Here is a 17,089-nt window from a genome sequence, read left to right on the forward strand (position 1 = left end):
ACTAAATAAACTGGTTGGAATGAGCCGTTTGCCTGTGTTGTCCCCTTCATGCATGTTGACATTTCACGCCTGTCTCCATGCAGGATTCCTGCTGCCGCACAGGATAGGCGGGGGCGGGGATTGCTGAGGTTCTGCGTGGGTGGTGCTCCTCTGCTCTGGGTGTGTGTGTGTGTACCCCTCTGTACACTCTCCTGTGCGAGTGCCTCTCCTCTGTGACTCTTCCTGGTCAGTGATTCCCATTTCACCCCCGTCACCACTGATTGAAAGTTGTCCATGAGCAGCAGCACCCCCAGAGGTACCTTCCTGCTTAAACCTTGTATCCTGACTGTGTGTAGCACCCCCGTCATGATGGCCCTGTTGTGCGCTGATGGCGTATGTGCGCGCGCTGTTCTCCCTCCTGTACCATTGTAATGTGCCCCTGTATCTTGTTCTCTTCCAGTCTCGGAGGGGCGCAGAGGTGGACAGAGAGAAGAGGGCCCCGGAATGTAAATCTGAGAGTGTTGGCAGTGGAAGAGCCATTCCTATCAAACAGGTGGGGCCCCCCTGAGCAGAGAGCTTGCGTGGAAGAGTGGTGTGTTTGTTGTAGGGGCTGTAGTAGAAAGGGCAGGTAGCTGATTGCTATCCCGCGGCGCCAGCCGGAATCCCGTCTATGTCACTGCGCACTCGATGTGTTTGTCGCTTTGTACATCTCCACACTGCTTTCTGTGTATAAGTATGGCTCATGCTTTATGTGTGTGAGGAAGGAAGGGGTTAACACACTCGTCAGTGTATAGTGGACACCCCCCCCCCCCTCCGTCATCTGGTAACACAAGTGATTGAACCGACCTACGACAAGCCACAGGAACGTGAATACATGTATGATAGCTGGGACCCCCCATCATCACCAGACTCTGGAACGCCAGTCCCGTAGAGTTTGAATGGAGTGGCAGCCAATATGCGTGGCCCCTTCTCCATTCAAATATCTCTGAAGCCTGTTACAGTGGTCGGACCCCTTGGTGGTCATCACCTATCCTGTCACCCCCTTGCCATTTCTATAAAAAGAAGGCGAGGAGTGGACAGGACCGATGCAGCCCGACACCGTTAACCATCCGCATTACCAGAGATCTACGCCAGCTCCTTGCCAGCATAGAGTCAACCTCCCGAAGACGGGGCCTGTAATCCTCCTGTATGGTCCGCCAGCAAGTCGTCTTATTAGGACTGCTTCCAGATCTCTGGACGGGTGCAGCACATGGCGGCCAATGGGGAACAAGCTTTTATCCCAAATTTCCTAGCAGGCCACCAGCGACCCTCCGCAGTGTCCAGCACCCCGGCATGGTTACTGGTCATTATGTCATCTGAGCGCCTCACTGCCATACTGTTAGCCTGGCCGAACATGGACTGTTCTGGATTATCTCGTATCACCTGGGAAGAAGGCTTGAAAACTAGAGTGCACCTCCTGTTATTTTCTCCATCCTTTCAGGGATTGTCCTGGTGCTCTGTGCCCCATGGTAGAATACTTCCCACAGTACAGTACAATGCTCCCTGTGGTAGAATGCCCCCCACAGTAGAGTGCTGTCCTTCCTGTGGACAGGTGTAGCCTCCATGATATAGTGCTGTGCTGACCGCAGTAGAGTGCTGTCCTTCCCATGTTACAGTGCTGTGCTCCCTGCAGTAGAGTGCTGTCCTTCCCATGTTACAGTGCTATGCCCCCCACCGTACAGTGCTGTTCTTCCTGTGGACAGGTGTAGCCTCCATGATACAGTGCTGTGCTGACCGCAGTAGAGTGCTGTCCTTCCCATGTTACAGTGCTATGCCCCCCACCGTACAGTGCTGTGCTGACCGCAGTAGAGTGCTGTCCTTCCCATGTTACAGTGCTGTGCTCCCTGCAGTAGAGTGCTGTCCTTCCCATGTTACAGTGCTATGCCCCCCACCGTACAGTGCTGTGCTGACCGCAGTAGAGTGCTGTCCTTCCCATGTTACAATGCTGTGCTCCCTGCAGTAGAGTGCTGTCCTTCCCATGTTACAGTGCTATGCCCCCCACCGTACAGTGCTGTGCTGACCGCAGTAGAGTGCTGTCCTTCCCATGTTACAGTGCTGTGCTCCCTGCAGTAGAGTGCTGTCCTTCCCATGTTACAGTGCTATGCCCCCCACCGTACAGTGCTGTGCTGACCGCAGTAGAGTGCTGTCCTTCCCATGTTACAGTGCTGTGCTCCCTGCAGTAGAGTGCTGTCCTTCCCATGTTACAGTGCTATGCCCCCCACCGTACAGTGCTGTGCTGACCGCAGTAGAGTGCTGTCCTTCCCATGTTACAGTGCTGTGCTCCCTGCAGTAGAGTGCTGTCCTTCCCATGTTACAGTGCTATGCCCCCCACAGTAGAATGCTGTGCTTCCTGTGGACAGGTGCAGCCTCCATGATATAGTGCTGTGCCCCACACAGTAGAGTGCTGAGCTCCCTGCATTACTGCTGTCCTCCCTGCAGTAGAGTGCTGTGCTTCCATTGGTACAGTGCTATGCTCCCTGCAGTAGAGTGCTGTCCTTCCCATGTTATAACGCTATGCCCTCCACGGTACAGAGTTGTGCTGACCGCGGTAGAGTGCTGTCCTTCCCATGTTACAGTGCTATGCCCCCCACCGTACAGTGCTGTGCTGACCGCGGTAGAGTGCTGTCCTTCCCATGTTACAGTGCTATGCCCCCACCGTACTGTGCTGTGCTGACCGCGGTAGAGTGCTGTCCTTCCCATGTTACAGTGCTATGCCCCCACTGTACAGTGCTGTGCTGACCGCAGTAGAGTGCTGTCCTTCCCATGTTACAGTGCTATGCCCCCACCGTACTGTGCTGTGCTGACCGCGGTAGAGTGCTGTCCTTCCCATGTTACAGTGCTATGCCCCCCACCGTACAGTGCTGTGCTGACCGCGGTAGAGTGCTGTCCTTCCCATGTTACAGTGCTATGCCCCCACCGTACTGTGCTGTGCTGACCGCGGTAGAGTGCTGTCCTTCCCATGTTACAGTGCTATGCCCCCACTGTACAGTGCTGTGCTGACCGCAGTAGAGTGCTGTCCTTCCCATGTTACAGTGCTATGCCCCCACCGTACTGTGCTGTGCTGACCGCGGTAGAGTGCTGTCCTTCCCATGTTACAGTGCTATGCCCCCCACCGTACAGTGCTGTGCTGACCGCGGTAGAGTGCTGTCCTTCCCATGTTACAGTGCTATGCCCCCCACCGTACAGTGCTGTGCTGACCGCAGTAGAGTGCTGTCCTTCCCATGTTACAGTGCTATGCCCCCCACCGTGCTGTGCTGACCGCAGTAGAGTGCTGTCCTTCCCATGTTACAGTGCTATGCCCCCACCGTACTGTGCTGTGCTGACCGCGGTAGAGTGCTGTCCTTCCCATGTTACAGTGCTATGCCCCCCACCGTACAGTGCTGTGCTGACCGCAGTAGAGTGCTGTCCTTCCCATGTTACAGTGCTATGCCCCCACCGTACTGTGCTGTGCTGACCGCGGTAGAGTGCTGTCCTTCCCATGTTACAGTGCTATGCCCCCCACCGTACAGTGCTGTGCTGACCGCGGTAGAGTGCTGTCCTTCCCATGTTACAGTGCTATGCCCCCCACCGTACAGTGCTGTGCTGACCGCTGTAGAGTGCTGTCCTTCCGATGTTACAGTGCTATGCCCCCCACCGTACAGTGCTGTCCTTCCCATGTTACAGTGCTATGCCCCCCACCATACTGTGCTGTGCTGACCGCGGTAGAGTGCTGTCCTTCCCATGTTACAGTGCTATGCCCCCCACCGTACAGTGCTGTCCTTCCCATGTTACAGTGCTATGCCCCCCACCATACTGTGCTGTGCTGACCGCGGTAGAGTGCTGTCCTTCCCATGTTACAGTGCTATGCCCCCCACCGTACAGTGCTGTGCTGACCGCGGTAGAGTGCTGTCCTTCCCATGTTACAGTGCTATGCCCCCCACCGTACAGTGCTGTGCTGACCGCGATAGAGTGCTGTCCTTCCCATGTTACAGTGCTATGCCCCCCACCGTACAGTGCTGTGCTGACCGCGGTAGAGTGCTGTCCTTCCCATGTTACAGTGCTATGCCCCCCACCGTACAGTGCTGTGCTGACCGCTGTAGAGTGCTGTCCTTCCCATGTTACAGTGCTATGCCCCCCCACCGTACAGTGCTGTGCTGACCGCTGTAGAGTGCTGTCCTTCCCATGTTACAGTGCTATGCCCCCCACTGTACAGTGCTGTGCTGACCGCGGTAGAGTGCTGTCCTTCCCATGTTACAGTGCTATGCCCCCCACCGTACAGTGCTGTGCTGACTGCGGTAGAGTGCTGTCCTTCCCATGTTACAGTGCTATGCCCCCCACTGTACAGTGCTGTGCTGACCGCGGTAGAGTGCTGTCCTTCCCATGTTACAGTGCTATGCCCCCCACTGTACAGTGCTGTGCTGACCGCGGTAGAGTGCTGTCCTTCCCATGTTACAGTGCTATGCCCCCCACCGTACAGTGCTGTGCTGACCGCTGTAGAGTGCTGTCCTTCCCATGTTACAGTGCTATGCCCCCCACGGTACAGAGCTGTGCTGACCGTGGTAGAGTGCTGTCCTTCCCATGTTACAGTGCTATGCCCCCACTGTACAGTGCTGTGCTGACCGCGGTAGAGTGCTGTCCTTCCCATGTTACAGTGCTATGCCCCCCACTGTACAGTGCTGTGCTGACCGCGGTAGAGTGCTGTCCTTCCCATGTTACAGTGCTATGCCCCCCACCGTACAGTGCTGTGCTGACCGCTGTAGAGTGCTGTCCTTCCCATGTTACAGTGCTATGCCCCCCACGGTACAGAGCTGTGCTGACCGTGGTAGAGTGCTGTCCTTCCCATGTTACAGTGCTATGCCCCCACTGTACAGTGCTGTGCTGACCGCGGTAGAGTGCTGTCCTTCCCATGTTACAGTGCTATGCCCCCCACCGTACAGTGCTGTGCTGACCGCGGTAGAGTGCTGCCCTTCCCATGTTACAGTGCTATGCCCCCCACCGTACAGTGCTGTGCTGACTGCGGTAGAGTGCTGTCCTTCCCATGTTACAGTGCTATGCCCCCACCGTACAGTGCTGTGCTGACCGCGGTAGAGTGCTGTCCTTCCCATGTTACCGTGCTATGCCCCCCACTGTACAGTGCTGTGCTGACCGCGGTAGAGTGCTGTCCTTCCCATGTTACAGTGCTATGCCCCCCACCGTGCTGTGCTGTGCTGACCGCGGTAGAGTGCTGTCCTTCCCATGTTACAGTGCTATGCCCCCACCGTACTGTGCTGTGCTGACCGCGGTAGAGTGCTGTCCTTCCCATGTTACCGTGCTATGCCCCCCACTGTACAGTGCTGTGCTGACCGCGGTAGAGTGCTGTCCTTCCCATGTTACAGTGCTATGCCCCCCACCGTGCTGTGCTGTGCTGACCGCGGTAGAGTGCTGTCCTTCCCATGTTACAGTGCTATGCCCCCCACCGTACAGTGCAGTGTTCTTGGTGTATTTAGTGCACATTGTACAGCGACAAGCATAATAAAGTTCAGATCATAAGTAGAAATAATTAGGGTGCCTCTCGAGGAATATGCATCGTTATTCTTCAAAGTGAAGGCTTGGTCTGGAGCCTCCATGTTCCATGGGTGAGCAATATGACGTTGTTCCCACAGAGAGCAGGGTATGAGTGACCGCAGGCCTCTCCCCAGGAGCATCTCCTGCACTGCCTCCACCATGTATTATGATGATCAGTTGGAGACCAGGATTTGACCAGTGTGGCCTCCAGTTCTTCTCCTTATGGTGGACTTGCTGAGATGACGTTCCCCTCTGTCTCAGCGCTGTATGAAGTCTGTGTAAGCGAATGTTTGGGCAGAAGTCAATATTTTGCTCTTTCCATTCTAGAATAATCCAACGTCCGTTATCTATTGAATAAACCATGAATAAATATGTTTGTCTCGAGGCTTGATGTCCTTTATCTGAGCTTCTCAACCAGCCGTATGTGGAGATCCTCCGTTTCAAGCAGGGAGGTAGTCTATATAGTGGACATGAGGGCGATGCAAGAATAATGGGGTCACATTCCAGCGCGTGACGGCTGTGTCTTGAAATGACCTCGAAAGTCCATCCACTGAGCCACACACTATTGTCTGAAGACTGTGCATCCTCTGCAGGTCCAGGTGGTAGTAACAGACCGCGCCATTTCCGTGTCAGCCTTGTGTACATGAATGATCTGTGAGCCGCACACCTCTGTTTCTACATGAAGGTGATATCTTTAAGAACCGCTGCACCAAGCCCTGTGCCGGAGAATGTGACGACAGAGGACAGATGTAATACAACCTCCCGGCTGTGTGTTTACGGTACACTGTCGGGGTGAATATAACTCATGGCGTCCCCACATCTCTGACCTCTTTACACAGGCCGAGGATCGAGCTCATTATACAGCTGAGCTCATCATTTTTCCTGTGGTTTGTTCTCGGCATGTTGCCCATCATTTGTTGGCGGCACATGGCCCGCCGTTTGACAGTATGTCATCCATCGCTTGTTGGCAGCATGTTTCCCATCTTTTGGCAGTATGTCTCCCATTGTTTTTTGCCAGTAAGTCGCCCATTGTCTGGCATACGTTGCCTGTGGTCTGTTGGTATCCCGTCACCTGTGGTTTGCCGCCAGCGCCTTGCCCATAGTTTGTCAGCACCTGTGGTTCGTCGGCAGCGTCTCGCCCGTGGTTCGTCGGCAGCACGTCGCCCGTGGTTCGTCGGCAGCGCGTCGCCCGTGGTTCGTCGGCAGCGCGTCGCCCGTGGTTCGTCGGCAGCGCGTCGCCCGTGGTTCGTCGGCAGCGCGTCGCCCGTGGTTCGTCGGCAGCGCGTCGCCCGTGGTTCGTCTGCAGCGCGTCGCCCGTGGTTCGTCTGCAGCGCCTCGCCCGTGCTTTGTCTGCAGCGCCTCGCCCGTGCTTTGTCTGCAGCGCCTCGCCCGTGCTTTGTCTGCAGCGCCTCGCCCGTGCTTTGTCTGCAGCGCCTCGCCCGTGGTTCGTCGGCAGCGCGTCGCCCGTGGTTCGTCTGCAGCGCGTCGCCCGTGGTTTGTCTGCAGCGCCTCGCCCGTGCTTTGTCTGCAGCGCTTCGCCCGTGCTTTGTCTGCAGCGCCTCGCCCGTGGTTCGTCGGCAGCGCGTCGCCCGTGGTTCGTCTGCAGCGCGTCGCCCGTGGTTCGTCTGCAGCGCTTAGCCCGTGGTTTGTCTGCAGCGCCTCGCCCATGGTTTGTCTGCAGCGCTTCGCCCGTGCTTTGTCTGCAGCGCCTCGCCCGTGGTTCGTTGGCAGCGCGTCGCCCGTGGTTTTCCGGCAGCACAACACTTGTTCCAAGCTACGATGGCGGCTGTAGTGGAGGCAAGATGAATGCCAATCACCAGGCTGTGGGATTGATCGTGGCTCGGGTGAAGGAGGTGAGGCGTGACTCTGGAGGTTCTAACGGTGCCTCCGAGCCTTTACCTCAACCTTGGGGCTGGGCGATTAATCGGTAAGAAACCAACCATCAGCCCGATTAACCGACGGCACTTTGCCTATGTTGCTTTTTTTTTCAGTTAGGTTTTTCCTTAACCCCTTAGGGTCCTTTTCATACGTCTGCAGTTCTTCAATTTTGCGGATCGGGTGCGGACCCATTAATTTCAATGGGGCTGCAAAAGATGCGGGCGGCACACGGTGTGTTGTCTGCATCCGTAGTTCTGTCTGTAGAGCATGGCCTATTCTTGTCTGCAATCACTGACCAGAATAGGCATCTTTATTATAGTGCCGGCCATGGGCAGCCTGCAGAATGAGGAACGAACGCGGCCGGTGTCCGTGTTTTGTGGATCCATAATTTGTGAATGGACCCTTAGAGACCCCCTTTTCGCATGCTCTGACAGCCCGGACCGGCAGGAGGGCCCATCTCTGGCACAGCCTGCTGGTCAATGTCCATGCACTATAGGGATAGGGTTTTAGAAGCAGTCAAAGGATTGCCTGTGGTTAAAAAAAAAAAAACATTTATTAAATAAAAAATTCCAATAAAAAACGCTTTTTTCAGTTTAAAATATGCTTTTCAATGAAAAACATTGCAAAAATAAAATCTCCCCCACATGTTTGGTATCGCTGTGTCCGTAACAACCCGCACAACACAAATATCATGGAAATGATCCCATATTTTATTCTTAGCTGTCACTGAAGAAACATAATAACAAGCGATAAAAAAAAGTGTTTCCCCAAAATGATAGCAATGAAAACTACAATCCCTTTACACAGCTCCATAGGAAAGAGTTAATCATAAAGTTATGTGTACCCCAAAATGGCGATATTAAAACCTACAAGTTGTCCCACAAGAAACAAGCCCTCACACAGCTACATAGACGGAAAAATAAAAAGGTACGGCTCTTGGAAGGGGGCGATGAAAAAAGGAAGTAAGGCCACTAAGGGGTTAAACGTTGTAAAATCACCCAAAATATTGAACACCCTGTGCTAAGCCACGCCCCCAAATAATTGGTCAGCAATGGAGATTGAGGTTCCAGGTTCAGTTGTCGTCTTGGCCTGAACTTGTGGAGTGGCGGTGTCCGGTGATGGGGCGTGCCCAGGCGCTCGGTGCAGTCCAGCCGGAGAGAAGCTGGCGCCAAGTGCCCAGAACGCCATCGGCAGCGCGTGCTAATGAGCGTAGTAGTTAGTGAGGAGCACGAGGCCTGAGAGAACCACAGACCCCCAGAATACTCCACCAGTGACGAGTATTTCTACTGTACCCAAAGTGTCGGCGCCCTGTACCCCAAGTGTCGGCGCCCTGTACCCCAAGTGTCGGCGCCCTGTACCCCAAGTGTCGGCGCCCTGTACCCCAAGTGTCGGCGCCCTGTACCCCAAGTGTCGGCGCCCTGTTGTCTTTTCACTTCCATTGGTTCATTCTTGCTGGGGGAGAGTACAGAAAAGTGTGAAGGGTCACTTTCTTTTTGTTGCACTTCCTCTGTGGCCCACTAGGTGGCAGTTGTGTATTACAGATGATTCCTGTGGATCTTGGTGTAATCACAGAAGTGCTGCCAGCTGTGGCGTGCCCGCCGCTCTTGGCTTGTTGTGCCTGCTCCGAGTTCATCCCTGTGTGCTCTGCAGGCTGTACGCTCCTGTGTTGACCCTTTGGCCATCTTTGTGCTTCACTGCTCTTTGTGCGGTGTCTTTGCTGCAAATTCCCAGACCTGTGTATAGCACAACAGTCCAACAGGGGCATTGCAGGGGCCAGGGCAGCATGTAGACCACATCTCTCTGTGCATTGGGGGCCATTACCTCCAAGCAGCTGGGAGTTCTGATGATAGCGCTGATAGCCTCTGACTCTCTGCAGCAGAAGTATGCACTGGACAAATGGAATTAGAGTTATAGCAGTGCCCCGGTATTGTCCACCTCCAGGGGCATTGCAGGGGACAGGCCAGCATGTAGACCACATCTCTCTGTGCATCGGGGGCCATTACCTCCAAGCAGCTGGGAGTTCTGATGATAGTGCTGATAGCCTCTGACTCTCTGCAGCAGAAGTATGCACTGGACAAATGGAATTAGAGTTATAGCAGTGCCCCGGTATTGTCCACCTCCAGGGGCATTGCAGGGGACAGGGCAGCATGTAGACCACATCTCTCTGTGCATCGGGGGCCATTACCTCCAAGCAGCTGGGAGTTCTGATGATAGTGCTGATAGCCTCTGACTCTCTGCAGCAGAAGTATGCACTGGACAAATGGAATTAGAGTTATAGCAGTGCCCCGGTATTGTCCACCTCCAGGGGCATTGCAGGGGACAGGCCAGCATGTAGACCACATCTCTCTGAGCATAGGGTGGTCATTACCTCCAAGCAGCTGGGAGATCTGATGATAGCGCTGATAGCCTCTGACTCTCTGCAGCAGAAGTATGCACTGGACAAATGGAATTAGAGTTATAGCAGTGCCCCGGTATTGTCCACCTCCAGGGGCATTGCAGGGGACAGGCCAGCATGTAGACCACATCTCTCTGTGCATCGGGGGCCATTACCTCCAAGCAGCTGGGAGTTCTGATGATAGCGCTGATAGCCTCTGATTCTCTGCAGCAGAAGTATGCACTGGACAAATGGAATTAGAGTTATAGCAGTGCCCCGGTATTGTCCACCTCCAGGGGCATTGCAGGGGACAGGCCAGCATGTAGACCACATCTCTCTGTGCATCGGGGGCCATTACCTCCAAGCAGCTGGGAGTTCTGATGATAGCGCTGATAGCCTCTGACTCTCTGCAGCAGAAGTATGCACTGGACAAATGGAATTAGAGTTATAGCAGTGCCCCGGTATTGTCCACCTCCAGGGGCATTGCAGGGGACAGGCCAGCATGTAGACCACATCTCTCTGTGCATCGGGGGCCATTACCTCCAAGCAGCTGGGAGTTCTGATGATAGTGCTGATAGCCTCTGACTCTCTGCAGCAGAAGTATGCACTGGACAAATGGAATTAGAGTTATAGCAGTGCCCCGGTATTGTCCACCTCCAGGGGCATTGCAGGGGACAGGGCAGCATGTAGACCACATCTCTCTGAGCATAGGGTGGCCATTACCTCCAAGCAGCTGGTAGTGTTTCTGTGCCTGTGCTCATTGACGTACCTATCTATCTTTGTGGACATGGGGGACTAAACCAGCAGAGCCCCCCCCCCCGCTCCCCCTCCCCCATACACTTTCTGCACCACAGAACTGGCAACCCTTCAGGGAGCTGGGGAGGGTCCTTCTGCTGTCTCTCCCAATGGTGCTGCTTTCACCTGCCTCTTTCTGCCAAATTTCCCATTCTTCGCTACCATGTGCCATTCGGCTGTGGTGTGTTCGGTTCCTTCTCCTGTATATGTAATTCATAAACCAACAGATGAATGAACGTTTGACTAAGTGATGAGACTTAGCAGTAAGAGATCTCCTTCACTAACTGGTAAGTACACAGCTCATTGCCTGGTGTCCGTGTTTGGTGAATGGACTTTGGTGACTGACCGCTCTGAAATCATTTCATGGGCATGTTTGGAAAGTGAGGGACCGCAAAAGAAATGTTGATCTTTTCTAGAGCTTACCATGTTGGTAGAATGTTTGAGGGAAAGGCAGTGGCGTGAGAAAAAGGGGTTAGATGGTGGGTTGATGTGGAGAGAGGTTAGATGGTGGATTAATGTAGAGAGAGGTTAGATGGTGGGTTGATGTAGACAGAGGTTAGTTGGTGGATTGATGTAGACAGAGGTTAGTTGGTGGATTGATGTAGACAGAGGTTAGATGGTGGGTTGATGTGGAGAGAGGTTAGATGGTGGGTTGATGTGGAGAGAGGTTAGATGGTGGATTAATGTAGAGAGAGGTTAGATGGTGGGTTGATGTAGACAGAGGTTAGTTGGTGGATTGATGTAGACAGAGGTTAGTTGGTGGATTGATGTAGACAGAGGTTAGATGGTGGGTTGATGTGGAGAGAGGTTAGATGGTGGGTTGATGTGGAGAGAGGTTAGATGGTGGATTGATGTAGAGAGAGACTGGATGGTGGATTGATGTAGACAGAGGCTGGATAGTAGATTAATGTAGAGAGAGGTTAGATGGTGGGTTGATGTAGAGAGAGGTTAGATGGTGGGTTGATGTAGACAGAGGTTAGTTGGTGGATTGATGTAGACAGAGGTTAGTTGGTGGATTGATGTAGAGAGAGACTGGATGGTGGATTGATGTAGACAGAGGCTGGATAGTAGATTAATGTAGAGAGAGGTTAGATGGTGGATTGATGTAGAGAGAAGTTGGATGGTGGGTTGATGTGGAGAGAGGTTAGTTGGTGGATTGATGTAGACAGAGGTTAGTTGGTGGATTGATGTAGACAGAGGTTAGATGGTGGGTTGATGTAGACAGAGGTTAGATGGTGGATTGATGTAGACAGAGGTTAGATGGTGGGTTGATGTAGACAGAGGTTAGTTGGTGGATTGATGTAGACAGAGGTTAGATGGTGGATTGATGTAGACAGAGGTTAGATGGTGGATTGATGTAGACAGAGGTTAGTTGGTGGATTGATGTAGACAGAGGTTAGTTGGTGGATTGATGTAGACAGAGGTTAGTTGGTGGATTGATGTAGACAGAGGTTAGTTGGTGGATTGATGTAGACAGAGGTTAGATGGTGGATTGATGTAGACAGAGGTTAGATGGTGGGTTGATGTAGACAGAGGTTAGTTGGTGGATTGATGTAGAGAGAGGTTAGATGGTGGATTGATGTGGAGAGAGGTTAGTTGGTGGATTGATGTAGACAGAGGTTAGTTGGTGGATTGATGTAGACAGAGGTTAGTTGGTGGATTGATGTAGACAGAGGTTAGATGGTGGATTGATGTAGACAGAGGTTAGATGGTGGATTGATGTAGACAGAGGTTAGTTGGTGGATTGATGTAGACAGAGGTTAGATGGTGGATTGATGTAGACAGAGGTTAGATGGTGGATTGATGTAGACAGAGGTTAGTTGGTGGATTGATGTAGACAGAGGTTAGATGGTGGGTTGATGGAGACAGAGGTTAGATGGTGGATTGATGTAGACAGAGGTTAGTTGGTGGATTGATGTGGAGAGAGGTTAGATGGTGGGTTGATGTGGAGAGAGGTTAGATGGTGGATTGATGTAGAGAGAGACTGGATGGTGGATTGATGTAGACAGAGGCTGGATAGTAGATTAATGTAGAGAGAGGTTAGATGGTGGGTTGATGTAGAGAGAAGTTGGATGGTGGGTTGATGTAGAGAGAAGTTGGATGGTGGGTTGATGTGGACAGAGGTTGGATGGTGGGTTTGTGAAGACAGTGGTTGGAAATTGGGTTGATGTAGAGTAAAGAGCTGCTTTATGGTGTGTGTGTGTGTGTGTGTGTGTGTAGGGAGAGGTTGGGTGGTGGGTTGATGTGGACAGAGGTTGGATGGTGGGTTGGTATAGACAATGGTGTTTTATGGTGGATATGTGTAGAGAGAGGATAGATGGTGGGTTTGTGAAGACAGTGGTTGGAAATTGGGTTGATGTAGAGTAAAGAGCTGCTTTATGGTGTGTGTGTGTGTAGGGAGAGGTTGGGTGGTGGGTTGGTTTAGAGAAATGCCTTATGGTGAGTGGTTTGAGATGACTGGTTTTAGGACAGATGGTGTCAGATGATTTGTTACATTATAATAAACCTAATTGTTCTGTTTTTCTGCAGGGAGTTCTGCTAAAGAGGAGCGGGAAATCCTTGAATAAAGAGTGGAAGAAGAAATATGTGACACTGTGTGATAACGGAGTACTGACCTACCACCCAAGTCTCCATGTGAGCGTTCACTTTCTTTACGGTTCTGTGAGCCACAAAACCTTTAGTTTCTTTTCTCCCTGTGATAAGCAATGTCACAGGTAACCACCCTTCACTTTTAATATCTATCTAAAGTAGCTACAAACCTCATAAGTACAGTACAGTAAAATAAGAAAACAAGATGGAAGATCTCATTAGGTTGATACCTAGCTGTGGGGCTAGGAATGGCAGAGATTGGGGCTAAGCTATAGCTCTGGGCTCTCTCCCTATAGCTGACCTTCCCGCCTATAAACGGAATGGCCGCCACGATGGGGGCAATCCCGTATCAGGAACCTCCTGAATGCCCTTGGATGGCCCTGAGTCGGGATGTCCCTGGTGGCTGTTGTATGCTAACCTCTTAGTTACTCGTTATTGTCATAGCTAACGACTACAGGTGCAAGAAACAAATAGACCATAAAAAGTAATGAACGTTAGAGACCGTTTATTCTCCCTGTGATAAGCAACAGATATTAAAACGTATCTACTGTCTGACCTGTCACCAGTATTATACCGTACACTGGGATATTACACCTCACCTGTCACCAGTATTATACCGTACACTGGGATATTACACCTCACCTGTCACCAGTATTGTACAGTACACTGGGATATTACACCTCACCTGTCACCAGTATTATACCGTACACTGGGATATTACACCTCACCTGTCACCAGTATTATACCGTACACTGGGATATTACATCTCACCTGTCACTGTATTATACCGTACACTGGGATATTACACCTCACCTGTCACTGTATTATACCGTACACTGGGATATTACATCTCACCTGTCACCAGTATTGTACAGTACACTGGGATATTACACCTCACCTGTCACTGTATTATACCGTACACTGGGATATTACATCTCACCTGTCACCAGTATTATACAGTACACTGGGATATTACATCTCACCTGTCACCAGTATTGTACAGTACACTGGGATATTACATCTCACCTGTCACCAGTATTGTACAGTACACTGGGATATTACATCTCACCTGTCACCAGTATTATACCGTACACTGGGATATTACACATCACCTGTCACCAGTATTGTACAGTACACTGGGATATTACATCTCACCTGTCACCAGTATTGTACAGTACACTGGGATATTACACCTCACCTGTCACGAGTATTATACCGTACACTGAGATATTACATCTCACCTGTCACCAGTATTATACCGTACACTGGGATATTACATCTCACCTGTCACCAGTATTATACCGTACACTGGGATATTACACCTCACCTGTCACCAGTATTATACCGTACACTGGGATATTACATCTCACCTGTCACCAGTATTGTACAGTACACTGGGATATTACACCTCACCTGTCACCAGTATTATACCGTACACTGGGATATTACATCTCACCTGTCACCTGTATTATACCGTACACTGGGATATTACACCTCACCTGTCACCTGTATTATACCGTACACTGGGATATTACATCTCACCTGTCACCAGTATTATACCGTACACTGGGATGTTACATCTCACCTGTCACCAGTATTGTACAGTACACTGGGATATTACATCTCACCTGTCACCAGTATTGTACAGTACACTGGGATATTACACCTCACCTGTCACTGTATTATTCCGTACACTGGGATATTACATCTCACCTGTCACCAGTATTATACCGTACACTGGGATATTACACCTCACCTGTCACCAGTATTATACCGTACACTGGGATATTACATCTCACCTGTCACCAGTATTGTACAGTACACTGGGATATTACACCTCACCTGTCACCAGTATTATACCGTACACTGGGATATTACATCTCACCTGTCACCTGTATTATACCGTACACTGGGATATTACACCTCACCTGTCACCTTTATTATACCGTACACTGGGATATTACATCTCACCTGTCACCAGTATTATACCGTACACTGGGATATTACATCTCACCTGTCACCAGTATTATACCGTACACTGGGATATTACACCTCACCTGTCACCTGTATTATACCGTACACTGGGATATTACATCTCACCTGTCACCAGTATTACACCGTACACTGGGATATTACATCTCACCTGTCACCAGTATTATACCGTACACTGGGATATTACACCTCACCTGTCACCTGTATTATACCGTACACTGGGATATTACATCTCACCTGTCACCAGTATTACACCGTACACTGGGATATTACATCTCACCTGTCACCAGTATTATACCGTACACTGGGATGTTACATCTCACCTGTCACCAGTATTGTACAGTACACTGGGATATTACACCTCACCTGTCACCAGTATTGTACAGTACACTGGGATATTACACCTCACCTGTCACTGTATTATTCCGTACACTGGGATATTACATCTCACCTGTCACCAGTATTATACCGTACACTGGGATATTACATCTCACCTGTCACCAGTATTATACCGTACACTGGGATATTACATCTCACCTGTCACCAGTATTGTACAGTACACTGGGATATTACATCTCACCTGTCACCAGTATTATACCGTACACTGGGATATTACACCTCACCTGTCACTGTATTATACCGTACACTGGGATATTACATCTCACCTGTCACCAGTATTATACCGTACACTGGGATATTACATCTCACCTGTCACTGTATTATACCGTACACTGGGATATTACATCTCACCTGTCACCAGTATTGTACAGTACACTGGGATATTACACCTCACCTGTCACTGTATTATACCGTACACTGGGATATTACATCTCACCTGTCACCAGTATTGTACAGTACACTGGGATATTACATCTCACCTGTCACCAGTATTATACCGTACACTGGGATATTACATCTCACCCTTCACTGTATTATACCGTACACTGGGATATTACATCTCACCTGTCACCAGTATTATACCGTACACTGGGATATTACACCTCACCTGTCACCAGTATTGTACAGTACACTGGGATATTACACCTCACCTGTCACTGTATTATACCGTACACTGGGATATTACATCTCACCTGTCACCAGTATTATACAGTACACTGGGATATTACATCTCACCTGTCACCAGTATTATACCGTACACTGGGATATTACATCTCACCTGTCACCAGTATTATACCGTACACTGGGATATTACACCTCACCTGTCACTGTATTATACCGTACACTGGGATATTACACCTCACCTGTCACTGTATTATACCGTACACTGGGATATTACATCTCACCTGTCACCAGTATTATACCGTACACTGGGATATTACACCTCACCTGTCACTGTATTATACCGTACACTGGGATATTACACCTCACCTGTCACTGTATTATACCGTACACTGGGATATTACATCTCACCTGTCACCAGTATTATACCGTACACTGGGATATTACACCTCACCTGTCACTGTATTATACCGTACACTGGGATATTACACCTCACCTGTCACCAGTATTATACCGTACACTGGGATATTACATCTCACCTGTCACCAGTATTGTACAGTACACTGGGATATTACACCTCACCTGTCACCGGTATTATACCGTACACTGGGATATTACACCTCACCTGTCACCTGTATTATACCGTACACTGGGATATTACACCTCACCTGTCACCAGTATTATACCGTACACTGGGATATTACACCTCACCTGTCACCAGTATTATACCGTACACTGGGATATTACACCTCACCTGTCACCAGTATTATACAGTACACTGGGATATTACATCTCACCTGTCACCAGTATTATACAGTACACTGGGATATTACATCTCACCTGTCACTGTATTATACCGTACACTGGGATATTACATCTCACCTGTCACCAGTATTGTAC

At 50.5% G+C, this 17,089-nt stretch overlaps 1 protein-coding gene across 4 annotated transcripts in view; it reads left to right on the top strand.

Moving 5' to 3' along the window:
• The window catches only part of AGAP3 (ArfGAP with GTPase domain, ankyrin repeat and PH domain 3), a 206,017-nt gene that overhangs the window by 122,227 nt on the left and 66,701 nt on the right, over positions 1-17,089 (top strand). For all 4 annotated transcript variants that reach the window (XM_040431801.1, XM_040431799.1, XM_040431798.1 and 1 more), the window contains exons 9-10: positions 440-532; positions 13,118-13,222. In XM_040431801.1, the coding sequence (XP_040287735.1) occupies positions 440-532; positions 13,118-13,222 (198 nt within the window). The remainder of the gene's footprint in view (positions 1-439; positions 533-13,117; positions 13,223-17,089) is intronic.

Source organism: Bufo bufo, chromosome 5, assembly GCF_905171765.1.
Source record: "Bufo bufo chromosome 5, aBufBuf1.1, whole genome shotgun sequence".
Lineage (NCBI taxonomy): Eukaryota > Metazoa > Chordata > Amphibia > Anura > Bufonidae > Bufo > Bufo bufo.